Genomic DNA, 23,699 nt, shown 5'->3' on the forward strand with positions numbered 1-23,699 from the left:
TATATATATCATAAAAGTCACATTTATCAGCTTTAATGTGAGGATTCTTTCAAAAGGCAACAATGTTGCAGATTTTATGAGTTTGTATTGCATATCCATTATCATTGTAGCAAATTGTTACCAACTTTATCCTCAACACTGTGGTTAACATGAGACAAGGGGACCATTCTACACCATGCTGGGCAGTTCAGAAAGGAAGTGGGAGGATCCAGATTTATGCCCAAAGGGCTCAAACTGTACCCATCCTGTAAACACAGACGGCTCATTTCAGTAATGGCCGAAGCCGCTTTACCAGGAGCAGCTCACAGTTTCCTGTTTCTGTCTCTCATTATATCAATTTCTTCAGATGCTCGTGTGTTTCTGTTTATCAGACTCACACAGAATCATCAATGTTGAGCTGAATCGCAAAATAAGGAAGACATTTTTAATGTCCCCGTAGTCTGCTCTGAAAGCACCCTTTATCACCTCCGCCTGTTGTGGTTTTTACCAGAAATCATTTGAATAAAAAAACCCAACCACAAGTCACTGAATCCTCTTCATTTGGTAATGGAGGTCTAGGGGAAAATGACAGGGAAAATAATAGTCATAATATTTTTTGAAAGGTAAGTAATCCAATGTGATAAGAAGTGTTGTTGATTTAACAGACGGTATCAGTAGAAGCCATCTTTTTAAAAATAACAACTTTTCCTCACTAAGAGCGTAGAATATTGTTTGTTGCCCCTCCGCTACCTGTTACTGAACACTTCAGGTAGCTGAAAGGTGGTGATTACATTGACTATGTTTTTACCAAGTATAAAGATGAGGTAAAATTTTTCCAGTTGCAAAATGCAGACGATCATAGTTTGGAACCTAAAGAAGAGCCATCCATCACTTTTATTAAGGTAGCACTGATTTAAAACCCCAGCTGGTAAGCTGGAGAGCTGTTCTACATAGAAATCAATCATGTAATGGATTTTTGTTTTAAAAAGAGTTGTGGTGATACCGTCAAGCTGTGCTATTTTTACTTCAGGTTATCATACCATCATGAGCCTCAGACCTGCCCATGTCTGGTACAGCAGGTGTTTCATAACGATGTGGAAACTGACAGATATAATGGCGCTTCCTAGTATTTTCTGTAAATTCTTTTAAATCAATTACATTTGTTTTATTTCTATTGCGCCAATTCACATCAAACCCTAACCCTTCCCAAGGCACTTTACAATAAAAAAGTCATTTTAATTCAATCACAATTTATCCTAGATGTCAAACAGAGAAGTTGAATCAATTATTCATTCTGGAAGAAAGTCTGTTGGTATTTGAGAGACAAGATTGTCAGCTGATTTCTGTCTGTGTGATGCATTTAGTGACCTGAGGACGACCAGAGCGAGGCTGCTGGAGATGTTCACCGACTCCACCTGCACCCCGGAGATCATGAAGAACGCCTCGGACGCGTACTTCTCTCTGCTGCAAGGCAAGTTCACTCACGTCGGCCATGTTGTTTTCAGCATGTTTTTCTATAAACGGACAGTTGCTGAAGAGAAATAACCTGTTGACTACTGTCAATGGGGGTTGTTATCCTTTGCATATGAAAAGCGAGCTACTACACAACCAAAATGGCAGAGACGGAAAATTGCCAGTTGCTAACCAACAAGCACCTTGTCTTTCATTCCTTAACTTGCACCTACCAAACGTCTTCCGTGTTTGTTGTGCTGTGACCAACAGGCTTCATCTCGTCCCTGGATGGAACTACACAGGAGAACAAGATGAGGTTCATCCAGAACTTTAAGTGGACTGACACCTTACAAGGAAACATCCCAAGGTATCAAACAGCATCTTTGAGGAAGCTGTGGTGGTTTTGAGGCCCCTTGTGGGCAGATTTAACCTGATCTGATTGACGTAATGTTCAGATTGTAGTTTTGTAGAAATCCTAACTCTCGGTTTCTCTTTGGCCTCCTGTTAGTGCCCAGCAGGATGCCGTCTTTGAGCTGGTCTCTATGGCCTTCAATGTAGCCGTCTGGTACACCAAGTTTGCCTCAAGACTAGCTGGGAAGGAAAAGTAAGTGTCTGTTTTGCTTTTCCAGCATGTAAAAGAAAAAAAAAAGCACTTGTTCACAACTTTTTGCAACTTTACAGAGGTCTTATTAATATTGGCAAGAATGGATCTGTGTTCTCATGTTGTTTACACCAGATTCTGGTTAAATGAATGTTGCAGCTGAAATCCAGACTGGTCGGACCAGGCGACGTTTATCCAAGCTAACTAACATTGTCCAGTTCTGGTGGGTGTGATGGAAGTGTATCCTGAGTTTAATGTTCTGAACTGACAGAAGTGGAACCTGGTGAGCGGTCTCCTGCTGCTGTAGCCAGATTGAACTTCAGGAAGTTATCGAAATGCTTGAATGCACTGAGTTGATGAAATGTTATTTACTGATTCAGCATTTTATGTTGATAACCAATTGAACTGATGTACCTAATGAAGTGACCAGTGAGTGGATCTAAGCAGTAGAACAGCACTAATGTCACTGATTGGTTTTTTTAGTGGGAAAAATGCAAACAGAACTTCACACTGGGGGAGAAATGGATATGCTACTGTTAAAAGTTTGAAATTAATTATTGATTAACAAAATGTTGTTTCTGATTTAAGCCTGTAAGATTTGTAATAAACTGTCTGGGTTGTGTTTTTGTCGACTGTTTTGAGCTGATAGTTGGTTCCCCCAATCACCCAAATATGCCAACTGACCACACAGAAAATGACGAAGATATTCTTGTAGCATACTGACGGCCATGTTTGCCTCTCTAAAAGCATAACAGAACCCGAAGCCAAGGACGTTCACAAGAGCCTGAAGGTTGCAGCTGGAATCTTCAAAACTCTCAAGGTGAAGCAGATGCACCGGAAGTTTAAACTTCAACATTTGGCTGCTAGACCTTGGCTTTGCTGCACCAACTCTGCATATTTATGAAAGCAAAAGATCAATGGGCTGTTAATAAAAAAACCCAACAAAAAAAACAACAACTTTTTGTATCTCTACCATAGGAGGTCCACATTCCCCGCCTCATCACCCCGGCTGAAAAGGGCCGAGACCTGGAGCCCCGAGTGATGGACGCGTATCTCATCCAGTGCCAAGCCGAGGCACAGGAAGGTACTGTAGGACTAAATCACAAAGGAGCTGCGACGCACATGAACAAATAACAAGCCTGACCTTTAATTACTTGGACCGCAACTCAAACTTGATGACACAATGTTTCTTTAGCTACAAATAAAACTTAATCTTATCTATCTGACCATGAAATGAATAAAAACAACCACAGTATTTGTGTGTGAGGGGGTGAAAACAATGAATGTGGTTAGTTTTTAGTCAAATCTCTTTCAATTCTAACATTTAACTCTTCTTTATTTCATAATTTTTTTATTATGAAAAAATGTATTTATTTTTTTTGATATGTAAGTTTTTGGTGTTGTGCTGAATCATTTTAAACAGAACTGACTTCTAAAAACTAATATTCAGTTTCATTTTTCCAGTGACGATTGCCAGAGCCATCGAGCTGAAGCACAACGCCGCCCTGATTGCAGCTTTGGCTTTTGAGACGGCGAACTTCTATCAGAAAGCTGGTCAGTGTTTTTATACCAGCAGGTAAAAAAACAAACAAAAAAACGTATTTAAAACGATACATCAGTACCTCAGAGGGGTTTTAAGTTAATGTCCCTTGTACTTTGCAAAAACACAGTCTTACCAAGGCTTGTTTAGTTAAAATATCTTAGCACACTTGAAATAAGAAAACACAAATTTAAAAGTAACATTTCAGCAAGATATATAAACTTGTTTTAAGTCAATAAATTGTCAATATAGATAAAAAAAATACAGATTTTTTCACGTATAGGATTTTACTGTTATAAGTTGCCTGCCCACTGGGTGACATCTGCACATCTGACATGTACGGTTGTTAATAGTAACCCCACTGTTGATAACTTAGCAACTTTGTCGCTATATTTTGCAACCTTTAAGACAAAAAAGAAAGAAAAGGCAATGTGGCATTTTACACTGTCAAATTGCTTGGCAGTGTAAAATGCTTCTAACATTTGATCCTGTAGGTTTATTGTTACTTTGGTAGTTTGAGGTGAAAGCTTGTTTTTATCTGTGGCGGTGCAGACCACACGCTGAACACCCTGGAGCCAGAGTGCAGCAGCAAGTGGAGGAAGTATCTGCAGCTGAAGCAGTTCTTCTACATGGCTTATGTAAGCTGACACACATTTGAAGCTTTGATTTGGATGGGGGAAAAAACATGTTTAACCATGAAATGTCCCAACGGTTTCTGCTTTCCTTTGCAGGCGTTCTGCTACCACGGCCAGACGCTGCTGGCCAGTGACAAATGTGGAGAGTCTATAAGATCCCTACAGGAGGCCGAAAAATGTACACGCTTCTTTAGTACCATGCTTTATTGAGAACATACGTTGTTTTGTAACCTTAGAGATGTCATAGTGTAACTTTACACATGCTATCATGTGTCAGTGGGCTACATGTTGCAGTGTTTCCTCTCCGCTTGTCATGTCTGAGTCAGAACAAATGACTGCCAGTGATGCCACAGGTGCTTCCTGTGCGTTTGCTTCCTGTTTCCTGCCACTATGTATTTAAAGGGGCAGTATTGTGTATTTTCCAGGTGCCATTTTATAGCACCTGGAAAATACACCTGGAAGATATAGCTGTCTGTTGCTATATATATCAAATTTGGCTTAAAATATATTTGACTTCATAATCTAAAACCTTGAAATTCGAGCTCTGTTTCTTTAAGAACTCCTGCTCCTTTTGACACTCTGCCTTCAGGAATTCATCATAACATGACTCCTGTATTAACCCTTTAACAATGTTTTTCATCATCATCATCATCAACTTTATTTATAAAGTACTTTAACAGCAGCCACAGCTGAAACAAAGTACTGAACATCAGTAATAAGATGAAGGAACATATAAAAATTAAGTAACAAAGCTAAGCACAGAATAATGAATTAGAAACTCAATTCAAAACACAATAAAACAATACAGCAAAGCAGATATAATCAATACCAATAAAGATTAAGTAAACTCAAGTCTCAGGTGGGTTGAAAGCCAGTAGATAAAAAAAACTTTTCTGATGGGTTTTAAAAATGGACAGTGAAGGGGCTTGTTGAACCAATGTTTCACTAAGAAGTAGCTCCTATAATGAGTTCAGCAGACAGGCATTTCAACAAGGAGTTTGAGAATTGCTGATGTCGCTAGTCTGAAGGAGCTGAGTGAGGGGAGGGCTGCTCTGTGAGGCGCAAGCTCTGAAACCGCCTCGAAAGTTGTGCTAGGTCCAGCCAGGTGTTTTGCACAGCTGAATGGTTGCCGTGGGAGACTAAAGGACATGCATGAAAGAACACTCCGGATATGTTTTTCCAGAGGGAATAAAAAATTTCCATAATACTGCCCTGTTATGTACACATCCAGGCACGAGTTGTGGGAGGTGTTTTCCTCCCTGACCCCACTGTGCTCCCTGTATGTTGTGGGTTTTAACACAGTGTGTGTTCAGGTTACTCCCGTGCGGAGGCGCTGTGTAAAGAGTACCGTCAGACCAAAGGGCCCGGCACCACGGCCAAGCCGTCAGAGCAGCTGTTCTTCCTCAAGCTGGGCGCGCTCATTAAAACCACGCTGGAGAAGTGCCAGAGAGAGAACGGCTTCATGTGAGTCACACACACGCACACACACACACACACATTTTAATGCTGACTCAGCTGGAGTGCACTCTGGTGGTCTGTCGTTGAAACACCTCTGTCTGACATGAACCAGAGAACACTGTTACATTTTGAGTTTATTAAATGTAGCACAATAAAAGAATAAAAAGTTATATACAAAGAAACACAATTTCAAGCAAAAGAACAGCACGTTCAAAGCTGTGGGTAGAAATATGAACTTGTTTTCACACCCACCACTCTTGCATCAGTACCATTATCCATTAAATTATTATTCATATCAACTTGGGTATAATATTCTTTCTTAGTATTTGCTCATAAAAGTTTTTGAAACTTCTAAATTATCTTTGGAGATATTTTAAAATATGATGTTAGTATTTTAACAGTCGTTGCTGTCTAAACACTTGGCCATACAGTAACTGTACAGTAACAGCAGCTGATTGAACGTTAGAGTCAGTTTTACAGTAGCAAACTGCTGAGAAGAACGTGAACAACCCAAAGTTCTCCTGCCTTTTTTTTTTGTCTATTTAATGTTCTCTTGGATGTCGTTCCACAGATACTTCCATAAGGTTCCTGCTGAGCCTCCCCAGCTGGAGCTGAAGGCCAGCTACGGTCTGGCGGAGCCGGTCCCCTTTGAGCTGCCGCCCCTCAGCAAGCAGTGCACTCCTGAGGTCTACGCCGCCTTCGACCTCACCAAGGGAGCCAAAAATGACAAGGTGCTCCGTCGGTTTATGAAACCATGCAGTAATCTACTATTACCCGGTCTATAAAATCCTCACTAGTTTTTGTTTCAAGATCATTATAACTCTTTAGTCTTGAAAGGTGCAGTAGGTAACTTTTGTAAAAAAATAAATAAATAAAAAAAAATTGTTTTGCATATTTGTTGAAACTCTGTCACTATGTCCTGAGAGTAGATGAGACAGGTAATCTGTGAAAAAATCGTGTTCCTGTCTTTGCCATGTCATCCTACTGCCATCCGCAGAAATATACAGCTCTGTCAGAAACGACCAATCAGAGCCAAGAGGAGGGTCTTAGAGCTGACAATCATCCTCGTGTACTTGCTATTCACCCCCTCTTTTTATTATGTTCTTTTTTTTTTTTTACCCTTATTTAACCAGGTAAGTTGATGGAGAACAAATTCTCATTTTCAACATCTTTCTGCTATGCTACAGCTGGTTCCACACAACAGAGTCTGTCACAAATAGCTAAGGATAGTTAGCATAGCCACAGATGATGGTGGATAAACGATGAGTTGTTTCTCCACCATTATCAAATTAAGAAGTGTGTACATGAGGTTGATTGACAGCTTTGAGATCCTCCTCTTTGCTCTGATTGGTAGTGGTGTATTTCTGCAGATAGCAGTAGGACAACAAGGATTATTTCACATATTGTCTGTCTCACATTTTGCTGTCATGACATTAACAGCTTTGAGAAATATATACAAAACACATCTTCGTAAAATTTCATACTGCAGCTTCAAGTCACGTTATGCTAATACGGCTTGATTCAGACATGCTAAACAGCTTTTATTAAAAGCTGACCTGACGCAGTGTTCATGTCTTACTGTGCTCTACTGTCCCACCAGGCCAAGCCCAAGGAAGAGGAGGTAAAGCCGGTGAAGGAGCCTGATTTGAAGCCCCAGAAGGACACAGGCTGTGTTCTCTCCTAGAGCCTCCATCTTGGCATCACCATGATGAAGAAACATCGTTTATAAAGACAGCATCTGTTTATCTTCCTTCATAGGAGAATCCCCCCCCACTATTAATCCATGGTATTTTACATTCATGCTGAAACATGTTCTTTATATTTGGATGTGATCCACTACCAGAACAATCTGACTTGTGTAAAATCTGCTCCGGATGGTATGCTAGGCATGTCCACAATCCACTCCCATCTGTGTGCTAAAACCTGCAAAAGATGGCAAAGTGAAGCTCTAGTCCAAGAAAAAGAAAAGAAAAGCCCATCCCATCTGATTTTCCTCTGGAGTTGAAGTGAAGGCATGCAGTGAGTGTGTTTACCGTGTGTGTTGTCGAATGGGAATATTGTGGCTTGTTTTGGGATTAGAACTTTTACCAGACGCAGTTCACTCTGTCCAAGACAGTAAATTCTCTAATACCAGTTAATAGGAGACAGATGGGTGAACCAAACCACCCTGACCTATGAGCTGCAGGAAGATAAGCAAGTTTTATGTGTTCAGTTCTGTAACACGATCCAGAATTTCAACCCGAAGAAAATGTTTATCACTACAGACATAACTTATCCCGATTGAGTAAAGCATAATCCTTCTGAGTACTACCTGAGTACAGAGTATCTGAGCTGAGACGTTTTCCCACTATGACATTATCCAATCATTTACAATGACAAGAAATCCAAGAGACACCGAACTGTGTGTATTGATGGTGAATTTACTTTGTTTTAGCTGTAGTCGTTGATGGTTTATTTGATTTAGAACACATGTATTGTAGTTTTTCTTTTTTGTATGTGACATTAAGCTGTTTTCTACATGTACTGTTCCTTTAAGAAGAAGATCCTATTATTGCTGGATATGGCTAAATATTACATAGAGGTGACAAAACTGACACATATGTGAGCCTGTTTGATATGTTTTGGTTCTTGAACGTTATAAGAGACAATCTAACACTTAGCATAGAGTTCAGTGCAGCTGAAATCCAATGTTTTTGATGGACATTAGAACTCAGCATACAATGCTAACCATGTAGCTGTTGTCTATAGTAGGCACCCTGTTCTGTAGGTGTGAACTGTCTGGGCGATGGTCTGTTATTGATATCGTCGTATTAAACAGTCGCTAACATCTTCTGTTCAATTGTCCCTTCAGTTTAAAGTCCCTGTAGAGAGAAGTACAAGAATATCCATAGCAACAATCAGAGTTCTCCCCGTTTCTACGCACGGCTAGCCATCTAGCTTAAAATATGTTACTATAAGAACAACTAGAAAATAATCCAGAATTGTTAAACCTCCAGCTTTCTAATTTAAAGAACACCTAAAGCCAGTAAAATTATCAACTCAAGTTACATGACAATGAGTCAAAAATGAACAGTCAAACTGAACCATCGCTCTTTTTAAAACTAGCTAGCATGCTAACAGAAGCATGTACTGTTAGAGCAGATTAACATCGATGCCCGCTTCCTGCAATAAGCAAACTAGTACTAATTTATTTGGGGTTGTTTTCTATAATTTTCCTTCCGGCTGTGTTTCAAAATATTACAAAGTGTTGGCTGTAACAATATTACAACTTAGAATGTGGGAATTATTTCGAAGCAGGAGGAACAATTGTTTTAACTCAAATCGGTTATCATGTTATGCTACTATTTTTCTTTGAAAATGTAACTTTGTAAATGTAAATGCCACAAAGACCTGGTATATTTTAGACTGGGTCTTCATGTAGTCCTGAGTGGCTCTAAAAGACGGAAACAGCAGAATCTGCCTCTGCAGTAGTTTTAGATTTTTCTGCAGAGCAGCTTCACCGGAGTCGCCCCAGCTGTCTGATCTCTGCCCGCTTTGACAATGAAATCTAAATCAATAAGTTAGAAACCGCTGGAAACTTGTATAGACTGTATAAAGCTGCTGCCATGCACCAACTTAACCCACCCTGATGTATTCATAGCACATTGGAACCTCTGCACTTTATTCAGCAGATTTTAAAGTTGAGCTGGTTTAGACATGTAGTTCGTTGCACTTGGAGCACCTGGTTTAGCTTCTTGAGGCGCCGCAGGAGTCGGCCCAGCGCTAATAGTGCGCATCCATTCTTCATGAGGATGCTACACCGCTGCTGAAGTGTGAACTCCTTCCTTTTCTTCTTCCTCCTCCTTATGTGGTGTCCTTCATGTAAAATGTAACCCATATGGTATTAAATCAGTCAGAAAAGTTGCTGTCTATAACGTGTTGTCTTTGCACATCTTAATGCAGTCATAATGTGAGTTTTGTTCATAATTATGTTGGTTGAGACATTTTATATTTGGACAATTACTCCCTCTGGTGTTGGATCCTGTGCTGCTGGACGTTTTTTTTCCTCTCGCTTTTCTTTTTTAAAGATAAATATGACCAACCAGAGCAGAAGCATAATGCTAATATGCATTAATCTGATTTTATAGCTTTTAACAAAGACAATATATATCAAAAGACAAAATAAAAATATTAAATACATATCACACATACAATAAAATAACAGTTACCTACAGTTGTTCTGAAAATGCTATCTGGTTTTACTTATATGCCCCACTGCACAAATGTGTCTGGATCCTAGCAACGACGGAACCGATGGCATCACATGCACTGTCAGCAACGGCTGAGGGTGGAATGACTGATGGTTTGTGTTAACAACCAAAACCTGGTCTTGTATTGTTTTATGACCCCATGTTAAGTCCTTTTTTATGCCGTGAGGAATAAAAGAGGGTGTGACTCAAACGTGGTGCGTCAGACAGTACGTTTCCAACGTTTGGCAAACAAACGTGACAGTAAACTCTGACATTCCTCGGCTACAAGCCCGGCCTCCTCGGCATAAGAAGCAAACTGACAGCAGCCAGTGGCGGCTCTCGTCATTAGACAATTTGCTCTGCTGTGTTTGTCCTCTCAGGTTTCAGGACTCATCCGGTATCCTGCAGTTGGTTTTCCTTCATAGACACTCGGCGTTGATGCACTCGGTGCAGCTGTGGCATTCCCCACTGCGCCATAAAGACAGGCCTCTTATCGCCCGAAGAATGAACACAGACAGCCACCAGGAAGTGAGTTGTGGAATAAGTAAGAACTCTTGGTGTTTCTCTTTGAAATAAAAGTTTATGCAAAAATCTCTCTAATCTGTCAGGTTTCTCCGCAAGACCAGGAGACAGAGTTTGACGGTCCACCTTTGCAAAAGCAGAACAGGATCGTCTACTTCTCCAGCGGTGAAAGTCTGGAGCTGGAGGACTCTGAAGAAGATGAGGCAGAGGAGCAGAAGTCACACAGAACCCCTTTTGGAGAGCCAACGGGGAGGGTGGGAATCTGTTCAGAGGAAGAAATCTGTTTGGAAGTCAAAAGTGGTAGATCATGTGATAGATGTTTCTTCCTCAGGGCCGGGTGTCGTTCAAGAATGTTGCCATTCTAGTTGGGAGGATGTCACTGCTGGGTATGTAGCGCCGCAAAAGTCATCAGACTAATGACAGGAAACCTAATGAGACGCTCTTTGTCTTTCTAAAACCAGCTTGTGATTTCCTTGGAAAGAGACTGGCCGGCGTTCTTGGGCTGAATGGAGCCAAATATCAATATGCAGTAGATCGATACTACCGTGAGCAGAAGGTAACCTGTAGCTCAGGAGTATCTGAAATCTAATCAGAGCGGTCTGTGATTTCGTGCAACAGGCCGACACAGAGCAGAGCATGATGGCTGTGAAGCAGTGAATCTGTATCCAGCTCACCTGATTTAATATGGTATAGAATCAAATTCTTCCTGCAGTTACAGCTGAAGGTCTGTCACTACCACACAGCGGCAGAGCCAGATATTTCCATTTGGGTGTCCAACAAATTGTTTTTCCAAACTAATTCACTAGATAATAATAATAAATACATATATTTACAAATATATGCTGTTTAAGCATATAGAACTGCTGCCACCAACTGTTTTGGAGGGGAACTGCTTGTTCTGGCTCTGTGCTCTGCCGGTGAATTACCTCCCATGGAAACTAATCACTTGCCAGGATTGGCTGCAAAAGTGGCCAATGATTATGAGACATACCCTAAAGCACCCCCACACCATCACACTACCACCACCATGTGGTAGCATGATGGTGTTCAGGATAGAGTTTTCAGGATTATGTCCAGTACCTTACGTCCAGCTCCATTAACCCCACGTACCCAGATACTTTTAAATGATTTCTAAGTTATTTTACAGCATAAGCAGGATATTCTTTGTATTTCAGTGCTCGTAAGTTTTACCAACATTCTCACAGATTACAGGTCGTCATGTGGAGGAGCAGGCAGAGAACACTCACCTTTCCTCTGGGCTAGAAGGGAGTCACTATGGAGCCACGGGAGGCGCAAGCAGTCCCTCTGATCCTGGAGAGGGCCGCGATGACAAACATGGAGACAAACACAAAGGATGCCAAAACAGAGCCTATCAACGTGACGAGGACAACTAGCCATAAAGCTGAAGAACTGAAAATAGAGAGAAATAGAGAAAAATAGATTTCGGTTTGATACTTTAATTACAGCAAATGTGTTTTGAGAGAGAGAGACGACACTGAGGAAACCGATGTAGGTGGCAGAACTGCATAAAATACATTCCTACGGTTCTGGAGACACCAGAGGAAATGCTGCTGAGTCTAATGTTTTCTCTGGGTGAAAAGGAGCAAAAGGAAAAAAAAAATGGTGCAGATCTACCCCTCCCCAACCTGTTGCTGAGTGCAGCTGGCAACAATAGGACTACTTCCACTTTTTTTAATGCAGAAGAAAAAGACAAATTCATCATATAAAATTACAAATATGAGTATGTTAATAGAACCCTCCCGACCCCACTAAGGGACAAGAGTGCAAGAAAATGGATGGATGAGTATGTTAATAGCTGACTGTAGGCAGGCTACCTCTGCAGGTTGCCTGACTAATTATTCAGCTAATATCAGCATTATTATGCACAGTGAGCATTTTAAACTTCTACTATATTTAGCCAGATTTATTCTGTATTTTTGCCTAAGTCTGTATATTTATTGATTCTCGAGAAGAGGGACAGAACATGTCTGCTGAATGAATACATACTTTGAATAAAATATATTCAAAATATAACATCTTCAAATAACTGAAGGAACTAACCTGTCAATGCCACCACAACAAAGTATGTTTTCATGGTGTTTGCTGAGTATTATTTATTTTAAACGATATAGTAGGTAGATGGTGTCTGTAAAAAGTCTTTGTCCTGGAGCAGAACTCAATACATTATCATAGTTTAAAAGAATTCTAACATAATATGTCATGACAACTAAATATAAGTATTCAAATAAATAATTCCATAAGTATCAATAGATGGAGTTAAAAATCATTTTATGTATTTTCAAATTCAATTGAAATTGTGTCCTGAGAATCAGGCGTTATTGAGGGCATCAAAACTTGTGAGGACCCCAGGACCACTTCCTTTTTCTTCCTTTGCTAACGGGGCTAGTTAGCTCTGGTAAGCTTATGTTATTCTTTTGTTTTTCTCTTCTTTTTTATTCCTAAGTTGTTTGCCATAACCTTATTGTGTAAACGCCACAAGTAACAATTTACAAAATGTTGATGACATTTTGTGACATAAATGCTTAACTTTGGTATATTGTAAAGATTTCAAGGTACAATATGGCCTCCTTCAGAATAACATCATGTAAATGGAGGTAGTTTGGCATTTTGCCACACCATCAGAATTTTGACTCTTGGTGATGGTGTCAACAAATCTCCCTTAAGTGTGCAGTTTACTCATTTTAATGTGTTTTACATAAATGTTCTTTATATGAGTCAAGTATTTCTTTTCAAATATGTTTCTGTTTATTTTCAACAACTTATATAGTTTAATGGTTTAAATTTAACATGTTTTTATTAGTCCTTTAATATTGATAAGATGTGGTTTATTTCCTGAGGAAACTGTATGCTTATCCCATGATAAACAGTCTACCGATCATAGAATTGTATGTATTTCAGGCTAGAATGGCCAGAGAAGAGATATCAGTGGAGTATCAGGATAGAAGAAGAGAAAAAATGAATAGTCAGCCTGAGCTGAGGGAAGAGTTTATAAGAGAGGAAAGGAAATGACGGAGAAAGAGAGTGGAAGAGGGATACATAAAAAATATCAATGTAAATTCAGCTTAGAAGTACAATCCTATCACTATGGACAAAATCTCCCACAGGTCACACTTCACACAGGCATGTTCTACACTGGGCAAGAAAAGGCAGGATTCTGCACAATCTCAGAGTCTAAGCGTCAGAATGCTGCAGCCATCTGGACCTATATGGATCAAATCCTCACATATATTCATATCAGAAATCCCACCATAAACACTGTCCACTTTTAGTCTTATAGTCCAATCAAACAGTATAAAAATAAAAAGAACTTCTATCTCCTCTGTGTTGTCCCGCAACATCTGGAATTTGAGAAAGCTTCATGGAATTTCTTCCAAACATCACATGGCATTACTGCTCCAGATGGCATTGGGGCGACGGTGAAGACACGTGCTGAGAGGTCGGGGTATCATAGATGGCAAAGTATTCTTTGACATGGTGTCCAACAGCTTAAGTGGTGTCAAACTGTGGCATGTGACAAATGATGAGTTTCAGGCTTATGACACCTTCTTCATGCAAACGCTGAAATCCATTCCAGGAACAAGAAACATTCATCAAGTGTTATGGCTCAGGGGGGATGTCATCCATTGTAGGAATACTTTCGTGGTTTTGCAGAGATTTGCAAGTGCTTCACAGTCCGGCCACTCACTCTTTTGGTGACCCAACACGAGACCCAGATGTCCATGAAAGTTCAATCACTGCCAAAGTTCAGAATACACTGGAAATGTTGATGGAGGAAATGGAGAAGGAGTCCAGCAGGACACCTGAAGGAACAACGACTCCGATAGGCCCTGGTGATATCCAAAGTGAAGATCGGCTCATTGTATGACGGGAACTGGTGGCTGCCTACAGCCGTACAAATGGACAAAGAGCATCAAGATGTACAAGTGGAATTTTTTCAGCCTCATGGACCAACTCTTAGCTTCAAGCAAAAACCAGGTCATCAGGATGTCTGCTTTGTGCCATTTTCTGATATTCTAGTTAGACTGAGAAAACTATCCTCACCAGTCTGTACAAGCAGCACCAGGAGTGTATACCGCATATGGATTTTATTGAAGGAGAATATGTGACAAGTCTGTTGCATGGGGATTAAATCTACTGAATTGGCAATCAGATTTGATGTGTAGGATTTTGTCATCGCTTTTATTATTATTTTTTAAGATTTCACTTTGAGATTTAGAAAGATTTGAATTAGTTCACAATGTATTTCAAATGTATTTACCAGTTCGTCACCACCGTCAGCTCTGTCTACCCCATCAGATGGAGTTTGTTGTTTTAAATATTCATTTTGTTTCTTGATAAGCATTTGTCTGTAAAATGTCTGAATTCATCAATTAAAAGAACTAAGACAATATTAAGAGGTTTATAAAAATAATCTTATAATTTATTTTTGTCTGACAAAGTTCTTGGTCAGGTACAGTAAAAATTGTATTTGCAAAATAATGTTGCAGCTGGGAACATGGACCTTAACATATTTACATTCTCAAAACATTATTTATTTGATAGAGGGAGGATATGAACTCATTTGGTCCTTTAGGAATCATTGTATTACAATAAAAATAACAAATATGCATTGAGAACCTTTGTATAACTTTAATAATGTTAAAAAAATTTTTTAGCAGTAGTTTAGATAAAACCTGAAATTTTCTGTTTAAATGAAGGCAACTATAATGAAATGCCTTTTTTTTGTTTTAAAATCATAAAACTTGTGTTTCTTCTCAATGTTATCAAACCATGAGAAAGTCATACCACAACAGACCTCTTCTTATATTTGTTAACTTTATTTTCTCTGTTCAAGAAGTAAAGAAACTTACAAGTTTACGGCTTTTCCATGTCTATCTGTGGTACGTGAGCACCCTCTTGTGGTTTCCATAGGAAATGTTCATAATTGCAATAAATAGGAGAACATGAACTGGTCCGTATATTTCATAGCTTTATGTTCTCAGTAAAACCCGATGAATGTAACCGAGGACAGTAGTACGGGTAAGTACTACATTTAATCAAACCAACTAAAACTCATAGGTATTTATTTTTAGGTGATGTCACCAAGAAGAAATAGTTGATCAAATCTTTGTTCCTCAGTAACCTAAACCTCCATAACACCGAGATGAAAGGTGAAAGCGTCTTACATCTCATGATGATGCATATAGTTCATATTAAGGCAAATTGATAAACAAATCTCACATGTGAAGTTTAAAGTGCAAATGTAGTCATTTATAGGCAAAAAACACCTTCCGTGTGTTGCACAACGTGACAAAGTGACAAAGGTAACATCTCTGTCCATGAACATCCGTGCAAGCCGTACGTAAATTACGTGGTGACATAATGTAATTTGTTAGGACTTGTTTGGACCTTGTTAGGAAGTACCGTGGCAGTCAGATTTTGTGGCTGCAGAGGGCGCCATTTAACAAGCTGAACTAAAGGCAGTTCATTTTGATACATGCTTTTGAAAGAAATGTGACCGCACAATAGCTTAAAAGTATTCTAAAAAATAAAATAAAAAATAGGTTGACTTGGATATAGATTTTTATACGACTTTCTACAAAAGTCATAAAAAGCATTACACAAGACCATGTGCAGGCCGTATCTTTTTGTAACTTCTAGCAGAACTTGATTTGTGGTTAGCGGAAATCATACATTCGAGAGCCCGAGTCCCACCTACCTATTAGGGGGAAATCTAATTTCGATTTAGGTCAAAAAAAGAAAAAGTCACTGGAATACGACGAGGATGGGATTCGAACCCACGCGTGCAGAGCACAATGGATTAGCAGTCCATCGCCTTAACCACTCGGCCACCTCGTCCTTGCTCCGACGTATGCAGAACATTTAGGATGTTGAGTATTCAGACCCCAAATTACCTCTTTCGACGTCGTTATTTATTTTTTTTACTGACTGAACCTAAACAAAACTCTGCATTTTGTTGAAGCTAGGCCAGATGTAGCTGACAGGAGAGTCTAGCATGCTAGTCTACTGTGGTAATGCTATTCTGGTCTGGACCCAGCTTTTTTCGTCGTTTCGTTTGCCTCTGAAGTCAAAACTCGGAGCTGTTTGACAGCGTTCCAGTTCCATAGTAGACACTGTTCGCAATACCTTGTAAAACCATCATTTTAAGCTTTGTTTGTCGAACAGCAGACACTGCTTTTAATTTCTTCAATTTAGAGTCGCGAGCGCCAGATGTAGCTTAATTAATTTTAGACAAACTTTTCTTATAATAAAACGTGTTTCCATCAGCTTACTGAAATGAAAGTCGACGTTACAAATCAGAACTTGAGTAGTCGGAGTTAGCCGGTTGCCTTTGAAAGCAGAGAAGCTATGCTCAGTTTTCGTACATTTAATTGGCCTTGGAGTGCAGAGCGTTTTCTTATCCCTTTTTGTGCAAAGTTGGGTCTGTCAACTGTGCTTTTCATTTGCAAAAGAAAAAACCCCTCAAAATTTGAATTTATATTCATGAAATTGAAAAAAACAACTGTTAAACAATTTCACCATTTGAAAGAAATAAAAACTGCTTTTCATAATGTTTATTTAAATGATCAGACATTCTGTTCTGTTTCTGACATCAACAAAAATGCCCTTCTGAAAGATATAGAGGAATTCAAAGCCTCTAGAAATTCCCGGTGTGTTGGGCTTTTTACTTCCTTCTTTAAAAGGCTGCCGAGTCAAACAGTGAATATAGGAACCACTAGTTTTCCAGTCATTTACTCCAATCTTCTAATCAAATATCTATCCTTTTTGACTTTTAAGCCATAGTCACCTGGTATAAGTTTCTTGTAAACTCGCCAATTGAAATCTGCTGAATCTAAACAAACTTAAACACTCCTAGGAAACTTCACCAGGATTTGCAGAGTCAGCTGGTGTTTTGTGTTTTTGAAATTCACCCTGGAATATCTCATAATCTTCTTAGTCATCTGGATTTATGTTGCTAGTTAACATGAGCGTCCAATATAAGATGCTAGCAGTTAGATTAGATAATATGCTATCGGATACAGTTCAACAACAAACAAGCAGGTGCACATGTGAGAACCACTTACCGTAACAATCAGTAACAGTGTGAGTCAAAGTCCTTTGGTTCATCACCATAAACCTGATCCCCTTCGAACACATCGGAGGGCACACTTAAACCAGCAGCAGCATTTTGTCACACACACTTTCTATCACAATGGAGAGAGGACTCTTTCTGCTGGGGCTTGTGGTTTTGACTACATCCTTCACCGTAAGTACTGAATATATGCAGAATTCATAGTGAGTGTTACTGATTTTAATTGCACTCACTTTTACTGGATTTGCTTTGTTCAGATACCGCGTTCCAGTGAAGTACACGGTACGTAAAATGGGAGAAAACTTCTATTATAATTTTTTTTTAATAACAATAAGATACAATTTGTCAGGTAACAAACCCATGTATATGTATTGCAGAGGTGTATGAGAATGGCGAAGATGAGAACCCCATCCTAAACATTGGTAAGCAGTGACAGTGCTTGACTTCATAACATTAACTTTAAAACAAACACGTTGAATCGTGGTCACTTTTGCTGCAGATTCTGATGCCGACCTCTTTGAGGGAGACATTTTGCTTCCTGTAAGTTGGAACCAGACGATTTTTCTTTTGCTAAATCACGTTAATGTCAGTAATTATTGAGAGCCGTTGGTACTTGTAATCCTTAGAGACTAAAGGGCAACATCTCTGAGATAATAGTGTGTTTTTTGATTGGGTGTTTTACTGAAGTGACTTTATGTTGCAGAAAGAAAAGAATGCCCTGGTCAACCAAAGATATAGGTGGAAATTTCCAATCCCTTACATTCTTGGGGATGATTTAGGTGAGTTCATATAATGTGGAGGATACTCTCACTGAATGATTGTATTCAAACATGAGTAGTTGATTGAGTTCAAAGAAAAGAATTGATAAATTCCAGAGAAATAAATGCTGTAAAAGTAGGTTAACATTTAAATATTGCTGAATGAAATATTAAGTCAACCGATAGCTTACAATGTAGAGCAAATTGAAATTTACATAGGATTTACTTTGAATGCAATACTAGGCATCATTTAAAGTAATTTAAATTGGTTCAGCTAAGTTTAATTTCCAGTTTAACTTCCGTGAGGGTTTCCGTGACTGAACCTTTGAACAAATCCAGAAAAAATGGGGCAGAGAGAGAGAAGTAGGTTAAATGAAACACTAGTTTCTAAAATAAAACATGTTATTTACAAACCAGTTGGTAGGAAACACAGTGAGGTAAGTCCTGAAGAACTAAGTTTAAAATCCATAATAGGGTTCTGTCATAAAAAAATAAAGGGAACACTTAAGTGTTTAAGTGTTCCCTATATTTTTTTTGAGCAGTATATATATATATAAACTTTCATGATCAGCATGTTGTAACTCACTTGAGATGAATGAGGAGATAAAAACGAGATCAGGATTATTCCAACTTGATCATTCAATCAGAATATTTTCTGTTGCTAACAGTCCCAAAACTCAGAACATCCACTCACATCTTTACTGAATATTTCAGTTTGGTTTGTCCTTATTCAAACCAGAAAAATATGCTTACATTTTTTTTTAATGACATTCAGATATTAAAAAAATAATTTTTGTGGATTTTCTATCTAGTTAAATTTTACTGATTAGGAAAATGGAATAGTAGCTAAGTGGTCTTTTTCATTTCTTTAAAACGCTAATTTAACTAATATTCTAGAACTTATCCATGTTGACTGAGAATTTAAATCAATAAATTAGCAGCTCTGAAACATCTATCAATATCTTTAGAGCCTGTGAGTGACAGTAAAGACCATTAATTATTCCTGGGATATGTTTGTTGTTCACATTGTACTTGATCATCCTGTCAGTTCTTTTTTCTTTTGTTCAGATCTGAACGCTAAAGGTTGCGTCCACCAGGCGTTCGAGATGTATCGTCTCAAGTCCTGTGTTGACTTCAAGCCGTATGAGGGAGAGAAAACTTACATCAAGTTTGAGAAGAGGGGAGGGTAAGGCAGTAACTCTGTCTTTTCTGTTCACTCCATGTCCAAAATATTGAGCAATATCCAGAAGTTTTGACAATTTTTTGCAATTGTCAAATCTGCCAAAATGGTATAAGCATAATGAACTGTTCCATGAAAACCTAATATGTTCTTCTTTTCAAATGGGTTAGTTTTAAATAAGATGTAACGGGGCACATACCTTTCAAAAATTCATAATTTTGTCACATCAGTCCACAAGCAAACACCCTTTTAATCGTATTGACAGTAGTTTGTAGTTTTGTGTGCAAAACTTTGTCAATATCCCGCTGATGTAAAAAAAAACACAATTTCTAAATTGTGGTGTTAAGAAGTAACACATGAATAAGTTTGTTCACTCGCTAAGTCATAAAAAAACATAGCGCCCCATCATGCTCCTGCCACTTCCTGTCATCTTTTTTATCTCATCAACATCGGATTGTTGATTTAGTGACTTGAATGACACGAAAAAAAGTGTTTCCATTAGTTTAGCAAAAAATAAAAAATAAAAATTTCGAGCCACGTGGCTAAACAAAACCACATGAAAGCTTTTTATTAGAAAATGTGTTTCCATTAAGCTAATAAATTTTTGTAATTCCAATTTGCGCAACTGTATGACCAATGGAAACGCAGCAACAAACAGCACTGAAGTGACTTGTATTTATGGGACACATTCTGTCTTTAACCAGCTCCGTCTCCTGTCAGGTGCTTCTCAAGCGTTGGCGACCAGCAGAATGGTCAGATCTTGTCTTTGGGAACAGGGTGTGACCATAAGGCCGTGATTGAACATGAGCTGCTGCACGCTCTGGGATTTTACCACGAACAGTCTCGTACAGACAGAGATGACTATGTTGACATTTGGCTGGACCAGGTGACACCAGGTACCTCCAGCACCTGAATATGTGAATGAAATGATAGTTTGAATGTTTTTCAGTTGACGTAAAGATAAAATCCTCTGCAGGACTCGAGCACAACTTCAACAAATACAACGATGACTTCATCACCGATCAAAACACGGCATATGACTATGAATCTGTCATGCATTACCGACCCTTCTCCTTCAACAAGAATGAATCCATTCCCACAATCACCACCAAAATCCCAGAGTTCTACAACATCATTGGCCAATACCTTGACTTTAGCAAGATGGACACCCTGAGGCTCAACCGGATGTATAACTGCTGTATGTAAATTTTGCAAAGTCAGCTTCTTATGGACTTTCTAGTTAGAAATATAAATCCCCAGAAATAAACATTGAAGTTGCCCCTCTCTTTTACCATAGCTGGGCCTCTCACCCTTTTGGATCAGTGTTCCTTTGAGTATGCAAGCATCTGTGGGATGATCCAGTCTTCTAATGACGATGCCGACTGGGTCCATTTGAAGAGCAGCGCAGGGGATGAGGATCATACGCTCCTGGGAAGGTGCAGAGGTCAGAGTTGAAGAAGTTCACTTCTAAAACCCAACAAAACTGAAGTTCAGACTATTTTAGAAGACTCCTCTTTCACTTATCTCCAGATGCAGGATACTTCATGTACTTCAACACCCGGACTGGAGATCCTCTACAGTCTGCTCTACTAGAATCCCGAACCCTTTACCCCAAAAGGAAGCTCCAGTGTCTGCAGTTCTTCTACAAGATGACTGGAAGCGCCCAAGACAAGCTAGTTGTATGGGCCAAGATAGACGACGGCACCGGCACTGTCCGCAAAATGAGGAAAATACATACCTTCTATGGTAAACGGGACAAGTTTCAGAGTCCCTAACAGGAGTTTTTCCTTGAAATTCATTGAAACTTATCTAATCCGATTTGCATGCAGAGAGTATGAGCCACAGTGAAACAGGTGCACAAGTGAATAAATATAGTATTCAAATTAAGGGTATTTTAAAAAATACTCAAATAGGCTCTCCTGATGGAACAACACATACCTTTTAGCTGCCTTAACATTCCAGGAGCCAAAAGCGTGTCAAGTGTTACTGGGCCTACGTATCTCTGTTGCACAAAACTGCATTTTCTTTCAAATAATTTAGATGTGCTCTACAAAAAAAATTAAAGAACAGGCAAATTCTCCGCAAATATGGAGTTGTTATACAGAAAAATCTGAAAATAGGTGGAAGTCCACTGTACGTAAAGTTTTATACAAGATATACATCGATTACAGGCTGATGAATAAATTTAACATGTAATACTTTTTTTTCTCACATTCCTATTTTGAGTAATCAACATTGATGAGTTAAAAGGTAAACTTTCAGATATAGATTTTTATCAACTGTTTAAGACAGATTTTGCCTTCCAGCTGCCATTAGACTTTATGCTAAATTAGGCGAATTGTTAGTGCTGACTTGCACGCAATGACAAATTCTAAAACTGAATTTGTCAATGCGTGTTGGCTGATTATGGTAACAACTTCTTTAAATTGCCATTTAGGTTAAGCTAACAGAACAAGACCAAACAATTATTCCCCTTTTTATTTTGGCATATCAAGCTAATGTTTTTCTGGGTCAAGAGTAAAAATCAATTTACAGATAAAAGTATACTTTTCACATTGTTGCAGGAAAAAAAAACACAATAATACTTCTGAGAAATACTAAGCCATGTTTAGTGCCTTTCCCAAAATAGTTGTCTACATTTGAAGTAGTAAATGTGGAAGAATTTTTCCTAATCAGAACTGCTTGCTCAATATTGAACAATGTTTTTAAATTAACCTTGTTACTACACTATTTCTTAAACATTAAACTTTGCTTTCTACCCAGCCAATTCTGAACACTCTTGGAAGATTGCCCATGTTCCATTGGAGATAGACGTTAAGTTTCGCTATGCTTTCCAAGCCACGCGCGGAGACCCCACCTCTTCCACTGGAGGCATCTACATTGACGACATCAGCCTGATGGAGACACACTGCCCAAACGCTGTGTGGACAATCCGTAACTTCTCTAAGATCATGGAAACGGCTAATGTCAACACTGTTCTTGACAGCCCTCGCTTCTACAGCCGCGAAGGCTACGGTTACGGCATACGTATCATGCCACTGAGCAGTTACAGTGATTACACTGGGAACTACGTAGGGCTCTACTTCCACCTGACCAGTGGGGAGAATGATGCTGTGATGAAGTGGCCAGCTGTCAACCGACAAGCCACCTTGGTGGTGATGGACCAAGACCCAGATATTCTGCAAAGGATGTCTTCTGCTCGCAGCCTCACCACTGATATGACGAGTGAGTATGTCTCTTTGCCCTGAGGGAAAAGGGATTCATGACAGTAAAAATCACTGCAAAAATGATGGAATTCCAATGTAAGATGTACTCAGACTGTGATTTTACTTCATCAAAGGAACCGCCTAATAGAAACAACACAAAACTTACTACTTACTAATAATCTAACCTAACGCCAGGTGGACAACATCTATGTTGTTATTTCCCACGTTAGCTGTTGCACAGGTACACCATGCTGCCATGGGATTTCAGGGCGAGGAGAAGCGAGCAAGATGAAGACAGACCAATGGCAGTTTGGGTGTAAACTTAATTTGCTAGCAGTAACTGGATAGCACTTTGGGAGACAGAATGTACTTTGACAACAAAATTTGATCATTGATCTTTATAGCTGCTTTCATTGGTAATGCTAGTTACCTGTCAACACAGGCTGTACTACATCATCGTTCAAGGTGTGGAATCCTGTTCCTCACTGTGTTTCTGTTCTTGTTGCTTTTAGTATCATCAGACGGACAGTATTTGTGGGATAATCCCTCCAAGGTCGGCACGTATGACTCCACCTGTCAGTGCTACCGAGGTACATCATGGGGCTGGAGGAACTTCATCAAGCACTTTGACCTCAGGCGGCGCAATTACCTCAAAGATGATGACCTCATCATCTTTGCTGATTTTGAAGGTTCGTTTTTTTTTTTTGACTCAATCAATAAAAGTTTGAGATCTAATGCTCCTACAATGCAAACAAGATTTTTCCTTCTCTATAGACATAACATCACTCATCAAAACAGAAGTTCCTATTGTGTCGCATGACTAAGGATTTTATAACACAACAAACTGGTAAGTAATTACAAACTGCATTATTTTATTTAATGAGATCAATTATTGTGAAATGTTTGTTTTCGTTTGAAGCATTTAATTGGAGTACATGGAGCTGGAATGAGAAGAAACATCTGTGAAGATGACGGCACAGGATGTATTAGAAGATATTGCAATGCATTATGAAATGTCAATAAAAGCCTTAAACAAGAGTGTGGTT

At 39.1% G+C, this 23,699-nt stretch overlaps 3 protein-coding genes, 1 long non-coding RNA gene and 1 other non-coding gene across 5 annotated transcripts in view; 4 read left to right on the forward strand and 1 right to left on the reverse strand.

Annotated features, from left to right (window-relative positions):
* brox (BRO1 domain and CAAX motif containing) overlaps nt 1–9,567 on the forward strand; it is an 11,873-nt gene extending 2,306 nt beyond the window's left edge. The window contains exons 3-13 of the mRNA XM_008398131.2: nt 1,344–1,450; nt 1,702–1,798; nt 1,940–2,035; nt 2,780–2,852; nt 3,011–3,116; nt 3,497–3,586; nt 4,125–4,210; nt 4,304–4,385; nt 5,521–5,671; nt 6,237–6,396; nt 7,266–9,567. Of these exons, the coding sequence (XP_008396353.1) occupies nt 1,344–1,450; nt 1,702–1,798; nt 1,940–2,035; nt 2,780–2,852; nt 3,011–3,116; nt 3,497–3,586; nt 4,125–4,210; nt 4,304–4,385; nt 5,521–5,671; nt 6,237–6,396; nt 7,266–7,349 (1,132 nt within the window). The 3' untranslated portion in view covers nt 7,350–9,567. The remainder of the gene's footprint in view (nt 1–1,343; nt 1,451–1,701; nt 1,799–1,939; nt 2,036–2,779; nt 2,853–3,010; nt 3,117–3,496; nt 3,587–4,124; nt 4,211–4,303; nt 4,386–5,520; nt 5,672–6,236; nt 6,397–7,265) is intronic.
* Nucleotides 9,568–9,803: 236 nt separating this feature from the next.
* LOC103457755 (protein FAM177A1) lies at nt 9,804–12,471 on the forward strand. The gene is made up of 5 exons (XM_008398130.2): nt 9,804–10,422; nt 10,503–10,670; nt 10,748–10,802; nt 10,878–10,972; nt 11,622–12,471. The coding sequence occupies exons 1-5, from the start codon at nt 10,333–10,335 to the stop codon at nt 11,808–11,810; spliced, it is 597 nt and encodes a 198-aa protein (XP_008396352.1). The 5' UTR covers nt 9,804–10,332; the 3' UTR covers nt 11,811–12,471.
* Nucleotides 12,472–12,698: 227 nt separating this feature from the next.
* Nucleotides 12,699–14,827, forward strand: LOC103457754 (uncharacterized). Its single transcript, XR_532470.2, has 2 exons — nt 12,699–12,832; nt 13,336–14,827. It is a non-coding gene; the product is annotated as an uncharacterized LOC103457754 (long non-coding RNA).
* A 1,366-nt stretch (nt 14,828–16,193) lies between these two features.
* Nucleotides 16,194–16,275, reverse strand: trnas-gcu (transfer RNA serine (anticodon GCU)). The gene has a single exon. It is a non-coding gene; the product is annotated as a tRNA-Ser (tRNA).
* Nucleotides 16,276–16,951: 676 nt separating this feature from the next.
* On the forward strand, nt 16,952–23,691 carry mep1a.1 (meprin A, alpha (PABA peptide hydrolase), tandem duplicate 1). Its single transcript, XM_008398129.2, has 14 exons — nt 16,952–17,683; nt 17,767–17,791; nt 17,887–17,931; nt 18,009–18,049; nt 18,213–18,288; nt 19,336–19,453; nt 20,168–20,343; nt 20,424–20,645; nt 20,745–20,891; nt 20,978–21,193; nt 22,211–22,672; nt 23,166–23,342; nt 23,428–23,500; nt 23,573–23,691. The coding sequence occupies exons 1-13, from the start codon at nt 17,630–17,632 to the stop codon at nt 23,475–23,477; spliced, it is 1,809 nt and encodes a 602-aa protein (XP_008396351.1). The 5' UTR covers nt 16,952–17,629; the 3' UTR covers nt 23,478–23,500; nt 23,573–23,691.
* Nucleotides 23,692–23,699: the final 8 nt, after the last annotated feature.

Source organism: Poecilia reticulata, linkage group LG21 (genome assembly GCF_000633615.1).
Source record: "Poecilia reticulata strain Guanapo linkage group LG21, Guppy_female_1.0+MT, whole genome shotgun sequence".
NCBI classification, from domain to species: domain Eukaryota; kingdom Metazoa; phylum Chordata; class Actinopteri; order Cyprinodontiformes; family Poeciliidae; genus Poecilia; species Poecilia reticulata.